This window comes from Drosophila busckii, chromosome 2R (assembly GCF_011750605.1).
Source record: "Drosophila busckii strain San Diego stock center, stock number 13000-0081.31 chromosome 2R, ASM1175060v1, whole genome shotgun sequence".
Classification (NCBI taxonomy): domain Eukaryota; kingdom Metazoa; phylum Arthropoda; class Insecta; order Diptera; family Drosophilidae; genus Drosophila; species Drosophila busckii.
The window spans coordinates 19,000,672-19,016,191 of record NC_046605.1 but is presented as its reverse complement, the minus strand read 5'-3'; the positions used below and the strand labels follow the sequence as shown (position 1 = coordinate 19,016,191).

Sequence of the window (15,520 nt, the reverse complement as noted above, 5' to 3'; positions counted from 1 at the left end):
AGGCAAAGCAAAACAATTTAAATCATCATCAATGCTAAATCCGGTTAGAGCCGGCAGCAATTTGCCTGTCTCTTGGCCAAAATGATATTTTTTTGCGTTTTCTTTTTCGCTGGCCATAAAACAAAACGTGTTACTGTTGAGCCAGCCACGCCCACGCCCAGAAAATCTCTTGCTCAGAGCCTACAAGTTGTGCCAATTAACAGAGCTAAAGAAAAACAAAACGAAAACATAATCAAAGTCCCAAACACAGGCGTCGCATCAAAGTGTTCCTTGGCAGGCGAATGGTCAGAATACCAGGCACTAGAGTGGGACATCCACAACAGCAACAACAACAACAACAATGCCAACATCCACATCCAAGGCAAGACTCCAAAAATATGTGCGTAGCTGGAATTTGTTGCGTGCCAGCTAGACATATACAAAGGAAGCAGGATAAAGATCTGTCTGTCTCACTGACAGGCTTATTTTTATGCCAAGGACAGAGCTTGGGCCAGATTGCGGGCTATACAATAATGAGAAATTATGAATGCACAAGAGCCATACACTGAGCGCAAAACTAAACATTTTTATTGTCTTACGATAAAAATAATGCGGGGATCGTTATCATCATAATTACTAGGCACTAGGCAAGATACTAAAATAAAATGGACGAAGCTATTCAACGAATTAAAATCCGTTTATAATTTAAATAAAATAAATATTTAAATTTTAAGCAAGCCAGGCAATTTAAAAAAATTTATTTTTTTTATTCGATAAGACATCGATTTATTTGTTAAAAAATAAATTATACATATAGATAAAGTATAAAATTTTGTTATAGACTTATTGCTTAAAAGTTATTTATTACATTCTAAAAGAATTTATAAATAACTCATGAAGTATTTTTGTTTTTATAAATATATTTGTCATAAATATTATATATTTTTAGACACTATTTGGATATGTCCAATATTGAAACATTTTATTAAACATTTTCATCGCTTAGCCAAGTTTAAATGCTTGCTTAAGTATTGGCAGCAGCTAATTGTTAGTTATTGCCCAACGTTTGCTGCTTGGAGCTATCTTTAATACTATAATTTAGCAGCATTTTTTTTAATGCGCTTGGCATGCGTGATAAATTACTTAAGGGTCATTGCAGCCGTCAGTCGTTGGCACTTAAACTTTTCCCTTGGCTTGGCTTCAATTTGCTGCCATTCCGCACTTGATAATCTGATTATCACTCAGGCATACGTATACTTTAGCCAGCTACTGTTGCTACTGCTGCTACTCATATATGTACCCAAAGGCGTTGCCCACTCGCCACATATTGTGTGGCGCCCCCAAACAGGCGCTCATTTGCATATGTAAAGTTTCCATTGCAAAGTGAAGCTGTGCAAACGTTTGCTCTGTACAGCATTAACACACGATTTGCGGCAGAGACAACAAATTTCCGTCCACAATATTTACCAGCTTGGCCAACAAGCGAGCTTTTGACACTTTATTGTCCTGGGAGTTGATACCGACACGGCGGTATAAGCATAGATTCTTTATGTTAATTAAGTTTTGTAGTTCAGCGTAGCATTAAATGCTTAAATTGTTGCTCATTCAAGCCTAAAAGTTAGGCTAACAATAAGCATAGCCTAAATAGTTAAAAGGTAGTTTTAAATGGTCTACAGTAAAACAAAACGGGTGGGTAAGCTAGCCAAGGTGATTTACAAACTAAATAATTATATTCCATTAAGAAACAAAACAGTAGTTGCTGAAATAATTTTGATACAAATGTTTATTAATGTTAACAGCTCTTTAATGTTGAATTTTATAAATCAACAATGTATAAATTAATTTTATGCCTACAATTATTCTTTCTCGTATACTCAATATTTATTTATTTATTTAATTTTTGCAGTTTTAAATAATTTAAGTATATAATTAATAACCGGTTTTAAGTGATAAAGAATAGCTAAATTGCTTTTAAGCAACCATACTGTCTATATTGATTTGATAATAATATTTGATTTTTATAACGTATACGCAATATATTTTATATTGTGAATAATAAGTGAGTTGCTATTACTTAAGCAGTCAAATATGTCTAATACATTATTGAATTAGTATATTACGTATTCGCAATTTATATACAAATCGGTTGTACAATAATTAGGTTCAACGATGCATACAACAGAACTAAATTCATTTTTAATACAAAAGATTCAACAGCAAAGATATGCAAGTAAAGCGAACACTCTATAGTAGAAGTATTGAAACTAATTACAATAGTTAATCACACGTACATCTCAAATACATGTCCCATTATATAATTGGTTGTGTAGAAAATTGGTTTGGCCCCCAACCAACAACAGTTATCAGCACCACAATATTGTGGCCAAAGTGATGCTCATATTTGCACAAAGCAAATAGGACTGACCACAACAAATGTGAGTACACACACACACACACACACACTCAAACTCACCCATAGACAAACATATATATTTCAGTGTGTATATTTACATTTTAACTTTAGCACATAAATCTGTTGTGTTGTAAACCAATTTTGTGGTAGAGACTGCTGGCCATACATATTAGCATTAACGTTACCTATGGCAAAAAGTATTTATGAGCTCTTAGGCTTAGTTCAAAAAGTAAAAACATGACATAAACATTTAGGAGGTGCATTGGCTGTTTGGCCTAGAGATGGCCACGGGTTTGTTCGGAGATAAACGCTAAGCCCGAAAATTCGCGACTTAGCACGTTTTCATTTTGGTTAATAAAATAAAACAGAATATTAAAATAAAGAAAAATTAATATAAACAAAGTTTTAACGTAGTAATATTAAAACGAGTTTGGAACGAACTCTTGTAGAGCTAAAGAGAAACGGGGGATAAACGATTTATTTCATGTCTGGTCCGTACTGTGATTTAAACAGGCAGGCCCATGGCCATCTCTAGTTTGGCTTATATGGCATATAAACTATATTGTAGGCACATGTGCTGTTTGATTTACTATGCGGGCTCAATAGGTCTATTTTTGGAGGGCTGTTCAAAGGCCAGATTAGGCACTTTTGACTTGCCCCAACATTTATTGCATGCCAATAACTTTTCTGGCTCTCGACCCTTGTGCGGCATGTGGCAGCTGTCTGTAGGGCAACAATGCAAATACCTGCAATGTTAAGCCAATTTGCAAAACAACAGCCTCAACCTCAGCCAAAGCAGCACCAGCAACAACAACAACAACAACAACAACAACAACATCAACTAACAAACGCCTTTTGTTGACTGGCAGCATATAATGAAAATTTCCTTGTGTGCGTATGCGTGTATGTATTTGTATTTATATATATGTGTGTGTGTGTGTGTGTATGGAACTCTAGTGTGATACTAGCAAATGTGTTTATTTCTCTTGTCAATGCGTTTTGTTGAAAAATGCAAATTGAACCAGCTTTTGTATAATTTTTTTTAAATTAACTGATAGCACATGTGGTTTAAACAAAGTTGAATTTGTTTAGAAAAGTCATTATTGTTTTAAGAGCAAAGAAAATTGATTGCAAATTGAGTATACATTGTCTTTGTATAATTAACTTTTGCACAAAAGCCAAATAAATATAGTTATCGTTATCGATAGCTGGGTGTCATCCATTAGAATTCACACTCAGCAGAATACTTGCATGGAACTTTTCAAAAATTGCCAAATTTCCCATGTTTTTCAAAAATCCTTGCACTTTATTTAATACATATTTTTATTCGAATACATAAACATATATTTTCGCATTTTATTTTTACATTTGACACATATGCATTGTATTTCAAAAATAAGCTTACATTTTGTTTTTATGCTAAGAACATTTAACATACGCATATAATTTTAAAATAGCGTCGCAGCTGTAAGTAGAGATCTTTAACTTTGTGTTATCAAAAGTACTATTTCTAGTTTGACATAAACTTGTATATATTTTTATTAGATATGTCTAATACGCTTACAAACTAAATTCCAAATGAATTCAAAGGTAGCAACTCCGGCGTTGGAGTCCATGCAAATTAGTAGCGTGTACGCTCTTCATAGCGCTGCTGCATCAAACTGTAAACCAACATAAAAATAATAAACTTTTTGTTTAACCACCGCATTAATGGACAAACACAGCACATAAAACGCAACAGCAGTTACAACATATGCTATATAAATATATTTATAGATATTGTGCTGTACAAATTTTGTGCATACGCTGGTGACTAACAAATATAAATAGTGAGTGTGTATGTTTTTTTAATGGCGACTTAAATTCTATGACGCTGCGCTAAAAATTGCAATTAATATTTATTTAGGTAATTGAAAGTCTTTGTAAGCTTACTAAATTTATATACAGTTGAATAAGCTACGCATATTGTGATCAACAGTAAAAATTTATGGGATTACAGTTAGTTAAAATAATTTTAGTAAGTGCGCTTAAAGCTAAATACTTAATTAAACACATCACATAGAGCAAGGTAGAGTAGAGTTTAGTAGTTGAGACTAGCTTTTGCTGTATTTACATTTCTTTTGAGGTTGGGCAGCTTAAGTAGATTAAGGACTACACAGGCTTAGCGGAAAATTCTTGGGAAAACCTAAGTGTTTTCTTTTACGACTTGCACACTTAAGTTTAGACAACATCTAGTGCTTAGTTGTAGTTTACAATCATTGCCACACAACAGTTTATGAGCCTCGTTAATACGCCTAGTTGGAGGAGAGTGAGAGCTTAAAGCTTCGAACTGGCCACGTACTAGGGCAAGTGCCACAAATTGTGGCAACAGCAAAGCCTAGGGCACAATTACTGCCAATTAGACTTGGCCTGCTTAATAAGTATCTGTGTCTGCTGTTGAGTGCAGGTGCAAAGGGCAACACACACACACACAAATGTGTGTGGCAAGAGAGATCTGTTTGGGTATCTTTAGAGCTGGTCGTCGGCATGCGGCAGCATTGCATCCTCCTCCAGCAGCTCCACAATCAACGTGCCTCACCTTTTCTCGTTGATAATGCTGGCGCGTCCCACACTGCCGCTCGAATTGTGGCCGTGCCCATTGCTGCCATGTTGCAGCGCCAATGAGTCCTGACGATGAAAGCTGCTGCCACGGCCACCTCCAATGCCACCAGCCCCGCTGCCTACACCATGATTGTTGTTCTTATGCAGCGAGGCACGCGGATTGCCCCCACCAGCGCCGACGTAAGTGGAGCGACGCATTGAGGTAACACTGGTATCCATAATCCCGGTGGCAGTTGAATGCTGCCTCAGATGTGGCTGTCGTTTGACGCAAATGCAACAGAGATAACGGTTGAAGTGCTGACGAAACACGCCGGACACACAATACAGCGCCACAGGATTAACGCACGAATTCAGAAAGCTGCGAATTGAAAGCGAAATAAAAAATACAAAATGTGGCAGTTCCGATTATGTTAATGGGCTAATGGAAAAATGTTCGAATAGCTGAGTGGTTAGCAACGGTTACGAACGGATTCTGGTAACCCCTTTTTGCTGCAATTTAAATGTAAATCTGCGAATCTCTTACACAGCCAGCGCTGACTTAATAAAACGCTGACACATTGTGTTCGGAATTTTACTGCGCTCAGTGACGCCCCCAAGTGAGAAACTTTAACTCAACGCAAGCAGCGAGAGAGCAACGAGCGGCGCATTGAGAGGGGGCGGCTGTCAAGAGAAATAAATGTATTACCGCAAGTTGATTACGCAAAAGTTGGCAAGCATTGGACGGGTTAAGTAAAGTTTTTAAGAATTATCTGTTTCAATTAAAAATAATGCCAAAAGTCAAACGCACTAAAGACAGCGAAAGGGAGGCAGAGGCCCGCCCACGGCACTGTCAGCTGCAGTTTACTTTATAAACTGATAAGCAAAATATGGCTTACCTGGTGCAGAAGCCGACGATGCGCAGCACGTGCCAAAAGTCATCGAAGTCCTCCTCGGCCGTGGGATAGAAGTGATACCACAGCTCAAAAACATGGTAGGGAAAGAAGCAGATGAAGAACACTAAAAGGCAAATGAGTTGCAACCAAGTTCAAAGCTAAACGCCCCAGAGTTTACTCACCCACAACGAAGGCCACCACCATGCGGGCAACATGACGACGGGCGCGCGCCTGACTGCGGCTCTGCATGCTCAACTGCTCGCCGGGCATGTCGCGGGCGCTGATGTGCAGTCGCTGCGCCATCAGGATATATAGAGCGCCAATGATGGACAACGGCAGCAGATAGTAAATTGATGCCTTTGCCACAACCATGTATCTATAAAGAGTGAGAAAGAGAGAGTGAGAGACAGTTGAGTGATTAACTACTGGGTTATCAACTAAGAACGCGCTTATGCACTAATTATAGATAATTAGCTGCACTCAATCTTTAGCGTTGCGGAAAATGAAGCTGCACAGCTGCTTCAGCTCTTTTGTTTTTAGAAAATTAAGTTGAATTGATGTCTCAACTTAATGACAAGTTGGCTTAAGCATTCAGATTTAAAGCTTAAGTGCAGGACATTTCTAAAGAGAATGAAAGAATGTGGCAATCTATTTAAAACAGATATTATTCCATTCTAAGCCAACTATAAAAATAGTTTACTTATAATAAATGCTTATTCAACTCATTTAAATTTATTCCGTATACAAACAATTCGCTTACTCATTTTAAATAAAAATGTGATGCGAGTTAATTTGTTTCATTTTCTGCATTACACCTACTATAAGCTTAAACATTAATTGTGGCTTAAAAATCCTTTTCACTTAATTACTAAATATGTATATAAAGCAAAAATACAATTTAAAATGCCATAAAGTCAAGTGTTAATTGGCATTTAAATATTTGCACATAAGTAGATACAAATTGAATTATTGTTCGCCCACAGTTGATGACAAATTCCGCTTAATTTTGTAAATACTTTGCAAACGACACAATTAAATTTCATAATTTATACTGACTCTGCTGCTGAAGTGAATATTTAGCGTAAGCGGATTAGAGCCAAAAATAGCTGCGTGTCCAAGCAATTTGTGAGACTATTAAAATGCTTGTAGTGAAGGCACATTAAATAAATTACGGCATGTCCTGTCCTGTCGTGTCGTGTCTTTTGATGAATAATGTACGGGAGTAGGGCACGGAGCTGCTGGACCACACGAAAGTAAAATATATTACCATGATGTATACATTTTCTTGCTGAGTTTATATTTTTGAGGGTTTGTTCTTTTTTTGGCTGCTGTGTAATGCTTTAACTAAAAATTTAGTGACCAGCACAGAGATATTTGTGTAAATTACAACAGGCCTTGTCGGCTGATGTGGCAACAGCTGGCAAAAGGATTTTCAGCCACAACGAGCATATTAAAAGCAGGCAAAATGAAATTCCAGCTAAACCCCAGCATATGGTCAGAGTATTACGTCAATGGCAGGCCAGACCAGCGAAGAAGACAGCCTAGCCAGTTGGCAATCTTGTTAAGTTAACTTTAATAATGTACTTTGCAGTATAACATTAAAACATATAAAATTCAATAGCAGCAAACAATTTGTGGAATTCAAGGTTCGCAGGCAAGCAGGACACCCACTCAAAGTTAAATAAAAACAAATGAGCTGCACAAATTGTATAAAAGGACAATGCTAAAGGACAATTTATGACAAGCGAAGGGTTAAGTGCGCTAAGAAATATGTTTGGCTTTTGCAGCTACATAAAACGATGTGACAAAAAATAACTTAGCTGCCAAAAATATGTTTACTGAAAACAAAGAAAAATTCATTTTCATTTATAAAGTATGTATCACAATTATAAATCGTATACAACTTAGCATTAAACAATATTAATACTATATTTAACTTATGATATATCAATAAACAATATGGCAACGCCAGCAGATAAAAAAGTAACATCGATATAAAAGACAATTTGACGCAAGAAAATCAAGCATATGTATATACATATCATGTTGGATTTAAGTAAATAAGCAAACAGTTGAGTAATTTATCAAACTTTATCAAAATAAATATAATAAAACTTTGTAGAAACCTATAAATCGCATCAAACAATATTAATCTTGAACTTAAGTTAAGTAAGCAGCTTAACTTATGGCCAACACTTTGCTGGCTGAGCATAAGTTGCGAGCTAGTTACTCACTTTGCATAATCCATCGAATAATATGGTGTGCAGACGTAAATAGTCATGTTGCCCTCGGGTGTGGGTAAGTTATAGGTGTGAAGGTAAGACACTAGAAACGATGGCATGCCCAAGAGTATGGCCAGAATCCAGATACTCACGGCCGTGAAGACGGTTAACGGCTTGGTCTGCAAACAAAGGATAATAAATATCGCTTGCAACCATAACTTCAAATTAAGCGAAGGCTGCCACACACACACACACACACACACGCACTCACCTGAAGTTTTCGCAGCGGATTAACAATGGCGCAATAACGTTCGCCGGAGAGCGCGGTAAGCGTAAAGACGCTGACGCCAATGGAGATGTCCTTGAAGAATTCGGTAATGCGGCACATGTTGCGCTCGAAGGGCCAACTTTCCTGCGTATAGACAATTATGGCGACTGGCACGCAGACCAAAATCACCAGCAAGTCAGCCAGAGCCAGCGAGAGAATATAGCTGTAAGGATGAAAATAAAAAGGATATATGTAGTACACAGCTGTTTGGTTGTCTGCTTTAAGTTTGTGACATATTTAATTTGTGAGCTTGGCACGCAGTTAAACGTGTCAAATTTGCTGCGTGGTTGCACTCAGATTGGGCAACTGCCATAGTTAATGAAACTCAAACTGCTATTGTCTTGTCTTGACCCGTCGCAGTTGCTGTGCATTCAATTGGAAAGGATGCCCCGTCGCTGGCATTTAAAATGTAACTGCTCGATTTGGGTCTGAAACACAAGATGCCATGTTGCTTTATTTTTAGCATTTCCCAGAATTTTACTGCTTGTTAATAAGAACTACATACATATGTCCTAATCATACGCACATGTTGAGTGTGTGGCATGCAACTTTTGAATTTAACCATAGGGAAAGGCAAATGACAAGCATTGAAGAAATTGCCATTGACATTGACATTGGCTTACGGGCGGCGTCTATTATTAACTGAGCAATTTTGGGAGCTTTTGTGCGACTTGCAATGCGACTTCTCTTGTCTAGACAGAGCAAAAGCCAGCAGTAAAAAATCAAATAAAAACGGCAACAATCAAGCGCAAAGTTTTATCAAACAATTACTAATGGCGGTCATTGATTGGCTGACTGACACAGTCGCTTGACATGCCAGCTGTCCTTTGTCCTTGCCAACGAATTATGCGCACCTGGAGGCAACAGCAACAGCAGTTGGACAATTTGCGCAAATTTGTAAAAAATATAAGGGAAATTGCAAGTGCATTCAGCATTGAAATATAACAATTTTATTATTGACTACTGGAGCGTGCAGAAAATGTATAATACGCTTGTTATGCAAGCAGAACAGAGAACACAGCACTCCACACTCTATCACCTCCTCCTCCTCCTCCGCCTCTGCTCCTTATGGCGCTGCTCTTTGTCTGCTCGCTGGCAGCAGCAGCAAAAGTTTTCATTGAATTTTCATTTCAATTTATTTAAATTTTACACAGTAGAATAGCAGAGCCACAGCCACAGAGCCACAAGACGTTGTTACACATGTACATTGTAGTTGTTGTGTAAGTTTCTGTACAAGTTTGGCCAAGTTAATAAACATTTTGCATACAAGAGACATCGACAGCTGTGCTTAAGCAGCGAGAGCAATTTTCTTTGGCTACACTGCACAGCAAGTGATCTGGCGATCAACTGAAGTGATTACATTTGCATGCATGCCAAACACTTGAAAACTTTTACAATGCATGGCAGTGTGTGGAGAGAGCGCATTCAGACTTTTAAGCTCTCACTATGCTTAGAACGTAACTATACGTCGTTGCACTCTCACTCTCACTAGCATAAGCAGCTAAGTGTTGGCGTGACGAAAATTCTGCTCAGTGAGCGCAACGCATTGTTTGTTTGTGTGAGTGCAAGTGAGAGCGTACTTAACAGTTATGTTCTTGCAAAGCAAAATGCAAGTATACAAGTTGAGCGCAACTTTTGCTTGCCTGCCTGTGACAGACTATTAAAATTTACAGTAAAAACAAAAATAGCGATAACAAATTTAATGCTAGCCACAGTGGTAAAAATAAAGTATTAAATGTGCTGCAGTAATTAAAGTTTTGATTTTTTAATACTTGCTACAGTGTGTTAAATTTCGAATTTAATGCTAGCGACAGTGGTCAAAATATTATTCTACTTATTATTATTTAAAACGATGCTGCAGTCATTAAAGCAGCAAGTGGCCAAGCAGCTTGAACTTGATTAAATTCAATTTGGAATGTTTTGAATTGAGTTCAAAATATTATTAGATGTAGTATGTAAACATATAAAAATAATGTTGCAGTGATTAAAGCAGCACGTGGCCAAGCTGCTTGAACTTAATGGAATTGAATTTGGATTTTTTTGTTTTTTTTTTTTTTTTGTACAGCTGCTCAATATGGTCCAATCAAGGGGGCACAGTGAGGCCTGCTATGCATAAACAAAAAGTCTGCTAGAACTAAAAAGTTATGCATATTGGCTTGGCCAACTTTTAATTTGGGCACAAAATGTTGACAGCTGTTTTTGGCAGCGCAAGGAAACAAGATGGCAATAAAATCAATGAGGCCCGCAGACAAAACGCACTCATAAGTCAAGTCCTGAATGCTGAGTGGCAATTTGATGCGGCACGCAGCGCTCATTCGATGCACGATATGTGGCATCCACATATCTAAACCACAAAGTTATGCTAACTACAGTTATTAGGATATGGGGGGCAGACAGACAGACAGCCAGCCAGCCATCTCTACTTACGTGTTGGGTATGTTGCGCATGGAGCGATGCCGAAAGAATATGATGACCAGTGTGCCGTTGCCCAGCACGCCAACGATGAAAATGAGCGTAAAGAGTACGGCAACAATCCATGTCTCCGGCCGATCTAGTACTTTGGTATACGGTTCGCCGCTGACGTTATGAGCAGCGGCGACAACTGTTGGTGTTGTCGTCGTTGTCGATCCGGCCTGACTGCTGCCATTGCCAGCTTGGCTGCTGATGTTGAAGCCAACCAAACTGGAGACTGCTTCAGTGGCTTCCAGCGGCGCATATGCCAAACCGGCGGCCACTGCCTGGCTTATGTCCATTAGCGCAGCGTACATGTTGCCAGCGTAAGTTTGGGGATGCCACAAAGTCGCACGTTGTTTGTCAACAGCTTTTCTTCTTCTGCTTTCAAGTTGTTGTTGCTAGTGTGTGGTTGCTATTGTTGCTGCTTCTGCTTTGGCTGCTGCTGCTGCTGCTGTGCGTGACCTTTTATAAACTTGTGTTCAGGCCACTTTCTGTTTTAAGAGCGCTACCACTTCCACTTCCGTTTCCGTTGCGTCTGTTGTTTTGTTGATGCTTTTTGCACTTTTTTTTTGTATTTGTATTTGTATTTGTATTTCAGTTTATGGCATTTAGGTTTTCAATGGACCAACTTCTGCTGTACCCACAGTTGCGTGTTTTATTTTCCACATTTTGTTTTAGCTCTAACCACATTTGATGCTACACTTGATATTGTCCTCACTGTTCCTGTTGCTGCTGATGCTGCTGCTGCTGCTGTTGTTCTTGTTGTTGCTATGGCTACAATTTTGTGTTGTGTCGAACGGTCCTTTGACTGGCGCCAGTTGTTGCCAAGCTGCAAACAAAACAAGTGGACAGGTTAAAGTTGGGCGCACCACATTTAAAAACTTTGACTAGGTTTATGCAGCAACACACGCAATGCATCACAAACATACACACAAAACAGCTAACGCGTACAGCTGTTTTCCGTATAGCGTCAGCAGCGACGCCGCCGCTGCGTCGGCCGCGACGTTTGTATGCGCGTCAGCACGTGCCCCCCGCTGTCTATATTGAAATAACTCCTAAGATTCTAAGTTATTTATCCGATCGTTTTTTTTTTTTTTTTTAGATACACTTTGACAGGCAATTTTGTGATTTATTTCAGATTTTTAAAAAGATTTGTACTGCCTTATATATCGTTTTTTTTCGATTTGCGGGGGAGGGGAGGAAAAAAAAAATAAAATAAAAAGCGTAGTCTAGTGTAGAAAAAAGGCAAAAGAGAACTAGTCTATAGTTGTGAAGCAACACGCACTCATACCGCCGGACAGACGGACAGACGGACGGACGGACAGCGAGTTAGCCTTAGCCGATTCAGTTTGTATTGTATCAAGAATATATATACTTTATGGGTTCTGCCACGCCTCCTTCTCCCTGTTCATACATCTGCAAACTTCATGATACCCTTTTTCCATTTTTACAAAAATGTCAAAGTGTATAAAAATAAAAGCATAGTAAAAATAATATGATAACGTAGGGCAAATATGAGCTGTTAGAGTAAATGACTTAAGCAGCGCTAAATTAATGTTTGATAAACGATGTTTATTTAATGTATTTTGTTTAAATAATTATGTATTTAATATTTGCAGCACAGTGTACACTAAATAGATAAATAAACAAATATTCCCGCTTGTGGTTAACAGCTTTTTAGCTTTAAAGTTTAAATTTACATACGCCGGATTTATCAACTTTATTTTTGCATTTTTTCACACTTTTTATAGTTGCCGAGCATAGATAGTTGACTTGATGGGGGTTAGGGTTATTTCTCAGTTGGCGCTAAGCATTCAATTACATTGTGTATTGGCATTCTTCTGTGATTATCTTTCACGTTCTGTTCGCCTTACACTGTCGTTGCCGGAGCAGACAATACAATAAAGCCGACAACACACACAATAACCCCCTAGAGAAACGCACTGACAACTAACACACTGAGAGAAATAGCTTGCTAATAAAATTAAATGAAATAACAAATGTATCACTACAAGCCTACAACAGTTTTAAAATTCAGTCTGCTGCAATAAATAAAATATTTCAATGTATTAAACTATTATATTTAAAAGTACGCAGCTGAATAGTAAACCAATTAATATAAATAAACAAATTTAGCAAGTATGCAAAAGTAAATTGCGTGCTTTATCTATTAAATTTATGAATATGTTTTTTTAACTGCTAATGTTTCTTTTCGCTCAGTGCAAACAATCATTGAGGCAAATGCAAAAGCCTTTCAAATCGCAATGAGTCGCCTTTATCCTGGGTATCGGAAACGCAACTTCAATGCGTCTGACGTGGGGATTATTTCATGAATTTACTTGGCTCGAATTTGCAATGGCTTTTGACTGAACGCTGTCTCTCTTTCGCTCTCTCTCTCTCTCACGCGTTCCCCCTCTCTCTCTCTCTCTCGCTCTCTGCGTGAGTGTGACTGTTAGTTGTATTTACTTGGCATATGTCGCCTTCAATTTCAATTCAATTTGATTTTAGATTTTTTTTAAGCATCTTTACGCTGCTTTTTATTGCTAAACATTTTGCGGCGTATGCGTGTTATTTATTTATTAACCCAAGCAATGCCAAAATCACGCAATTCTTAAGCAAAATACCAAAGCAAAATGTATTTATAGACGCTCGAGTTGTTTAAGCAGCTTAAAGTGTGTACATTGAAAATTGCATTTGCAATCAAAGAGGCCAAAGAGAGCAGAAGCAGAGCTAATCAGATCAGGTGCTCACTCTGGCAGGTCAGGTGCGCTTCTAAGCATTTGCTTGGCATCAAATCAAGTATTTATTGGCAGCAGGCTGCTGGAAAATATTGAATGCTGTTTAAAGTTCAAGGTTTTGCCGCTGACATCGAAATTGAAATTAAATAAAAAAGATGCACGTTGGCCAAAAAGAAATTTCTGCGAAAAGAAAAATGCCACACGCAATTATGTGAGTTTCCATAAAAGCAGAAATATGTAGAACTTTCACTGAAATTAGCTACAGTGCCCGTGGATCGAACGCTGGATTTTAATGACGTAGCTTGGGGCATGTGGCATGCGGCATGCCTGAGTGTGAGTGTGAGTGGGAGTGTGTGCTTTAGTCGGAAATTCGAAATGTGACTTCCGGCGTAAGTGAGGCGAGCGAGAGAGCAAATGAAACGAATGCCGCATAATATTAATTATTTTTGGCATTTAGGGCAGCGGCAGTCTGAGGGGGCGCCACAAACGTGTTGAAGTTTTATTGCCAGCGCCTCGGGGACTGCAGGCAGCAGGCAATTATTCAAGGCACTTAAAACTTGTCAGCGTAAGGCCATCAGACATATTTCTATGTCAGTTGATATTTGGTCGTCGCTCCCCCAAAATAAAAAAACTTTACGCTCTTCGACAAGTTACAAAACTTTGGGATTAGTTTCGCTTCTGCGGCACTTTAAGACAAACAGACAGACAGTCAGCCAGACAAACGAAACGTTGCAACAAGCAACAGGATTTGGTTGCCAAGTGGCATTCAACTTGAAAACAACTAAATTGCATTTGATGCCTACACCCAAAAAAAAAAAAAAAATAAGAAAAGAAACTCTTGGGACTTTTTGATAACCAAGCCATCATTCAACTTTTCCAACTGCCTGCCGGTCAAGACACGTTCACGCGCTGTTTGCCTTAATTTGATTAATTTAATTTTTGCTTTCACAATTTTTATAACATAAAAAAAATCCTTTGATGGATTAGCTTCAATGTGACCTGCCCTGGGGATAAATGAATGTTCTTAGGGCATACAAAAAGCAAAATATTTAATGCCATAGCATAAACCAAATATTAAATATAGAAAAGAAAATATAATTTAAAAAGAAAAAGCTAAAAAAAACACGACTTTTAATAAGTTTCTAATTATTCTATTTAGTACAAAAATTAATTAAATAATAATAATTTGAATGATAACAAAATTATTTTTGTTTATTTTTAAAAGTACCAAATTTATTGACTAATGGTAAATCGATATCAATTAGTTATTGAAACTTTAAAATAAAAATAATTACTAATGATTATAATTACTAATCAGTAATCAAAAGCTATTGTATAAGTTGTTGAAGTGACAATTGTTGCTAAGTGTAAACGTGGGTAATGACACATTAGTCCCAGCTGACGTCAACTGTAAATAGAATTACAAATATAAATATAAAAATCATAGAAATGTGTACCAATATCAACAAAATTATTAAAAAATAAATAAAATTTAGGCTTTAAATAACAAACAAAATGATACTCGTTCAATATGCAATCAGATTATCCTAGCCTATGCTTAATATATCAGACTATCAACAATATAAAGCAAATTATTCCCACAATACATTTAATTATTTTTGCTATTACTTCATTTTGTTATTACTTCAAGCTTAAGTCAAATCTATTTTAATCATTTATCTTTGTGTGTATCAACTTATAATTTAAGCTAGTCACATTAAATAATGCTAGCTATTTTAATAAGCATTTCGTAATTAATCAATTTAATTCTATTGCTGTTGAACGTGACACTTTAACTGTTACTTGTTCTTAACTTAAAGCTGGTCGAGTGGGAAAGTCAAAAGAGATGCCATGGACAATTATTTGAACCACAGGCGGAGCGTGTCGCAATGTCGACTTTGGTGTCTTTTATT

At 37.5% G+C, this 15,520-nt stretch overlaps 1 protein-coding gene across 3 annotated transcripts in view; it reads right to left on the bottom strand.

Moving 5' to 3' along the window:
* Positions 1 to 4,357: 4,357 nt before the first annotated feature.
* LOC108597039 (neuropeptide CCHamide-2 receptor) overlaps positions 4,358 to 15,520 on the bottom strand; it is a 31,049-nt gene continuing 19,886 nt past the window's right edge. For 2 of the 3 annotated variants that reach the window (XM_017983334.1, XM_017983335.1), the window contains exons 2-7: positions 10,843 to 11,698; positions 8,359 to 8,578; positions 8,100 to 8,266; positions 6,048 to 6,241; positions 5,869 to 5,989; positions 4,358 to 5,351 (exon numbers count right to left, since the gene is read on the bottom strand). In XM_017983334.1, coding sequence (XP_017838823.1) covers positions 4,967 to 5,351; positions 5,869 to 5,989; positions 6,048 to 6,241; positions 8,100 to 8,266; positions 8,359 to 8,578; positions 10,843 to 11,183 — 1,428 coding nt within the window. In that variant the 5' untranslated portion in view covers positions 11,184 to 11,698 and the 3' untranslated portion in view covers positions 4,358 to 4,966. The remainder of the gene's footprint in view (positions 5,352 to 5,868; positions 5,990 to 6,047; positions 6,242 to 8,099; positions 8,267 to 8,358; positions 8,579 to 10,842; positions 11,699 to 15,520) is intronic. The other variant, XM_033295099.1, reaches the window with a different exon arrangement.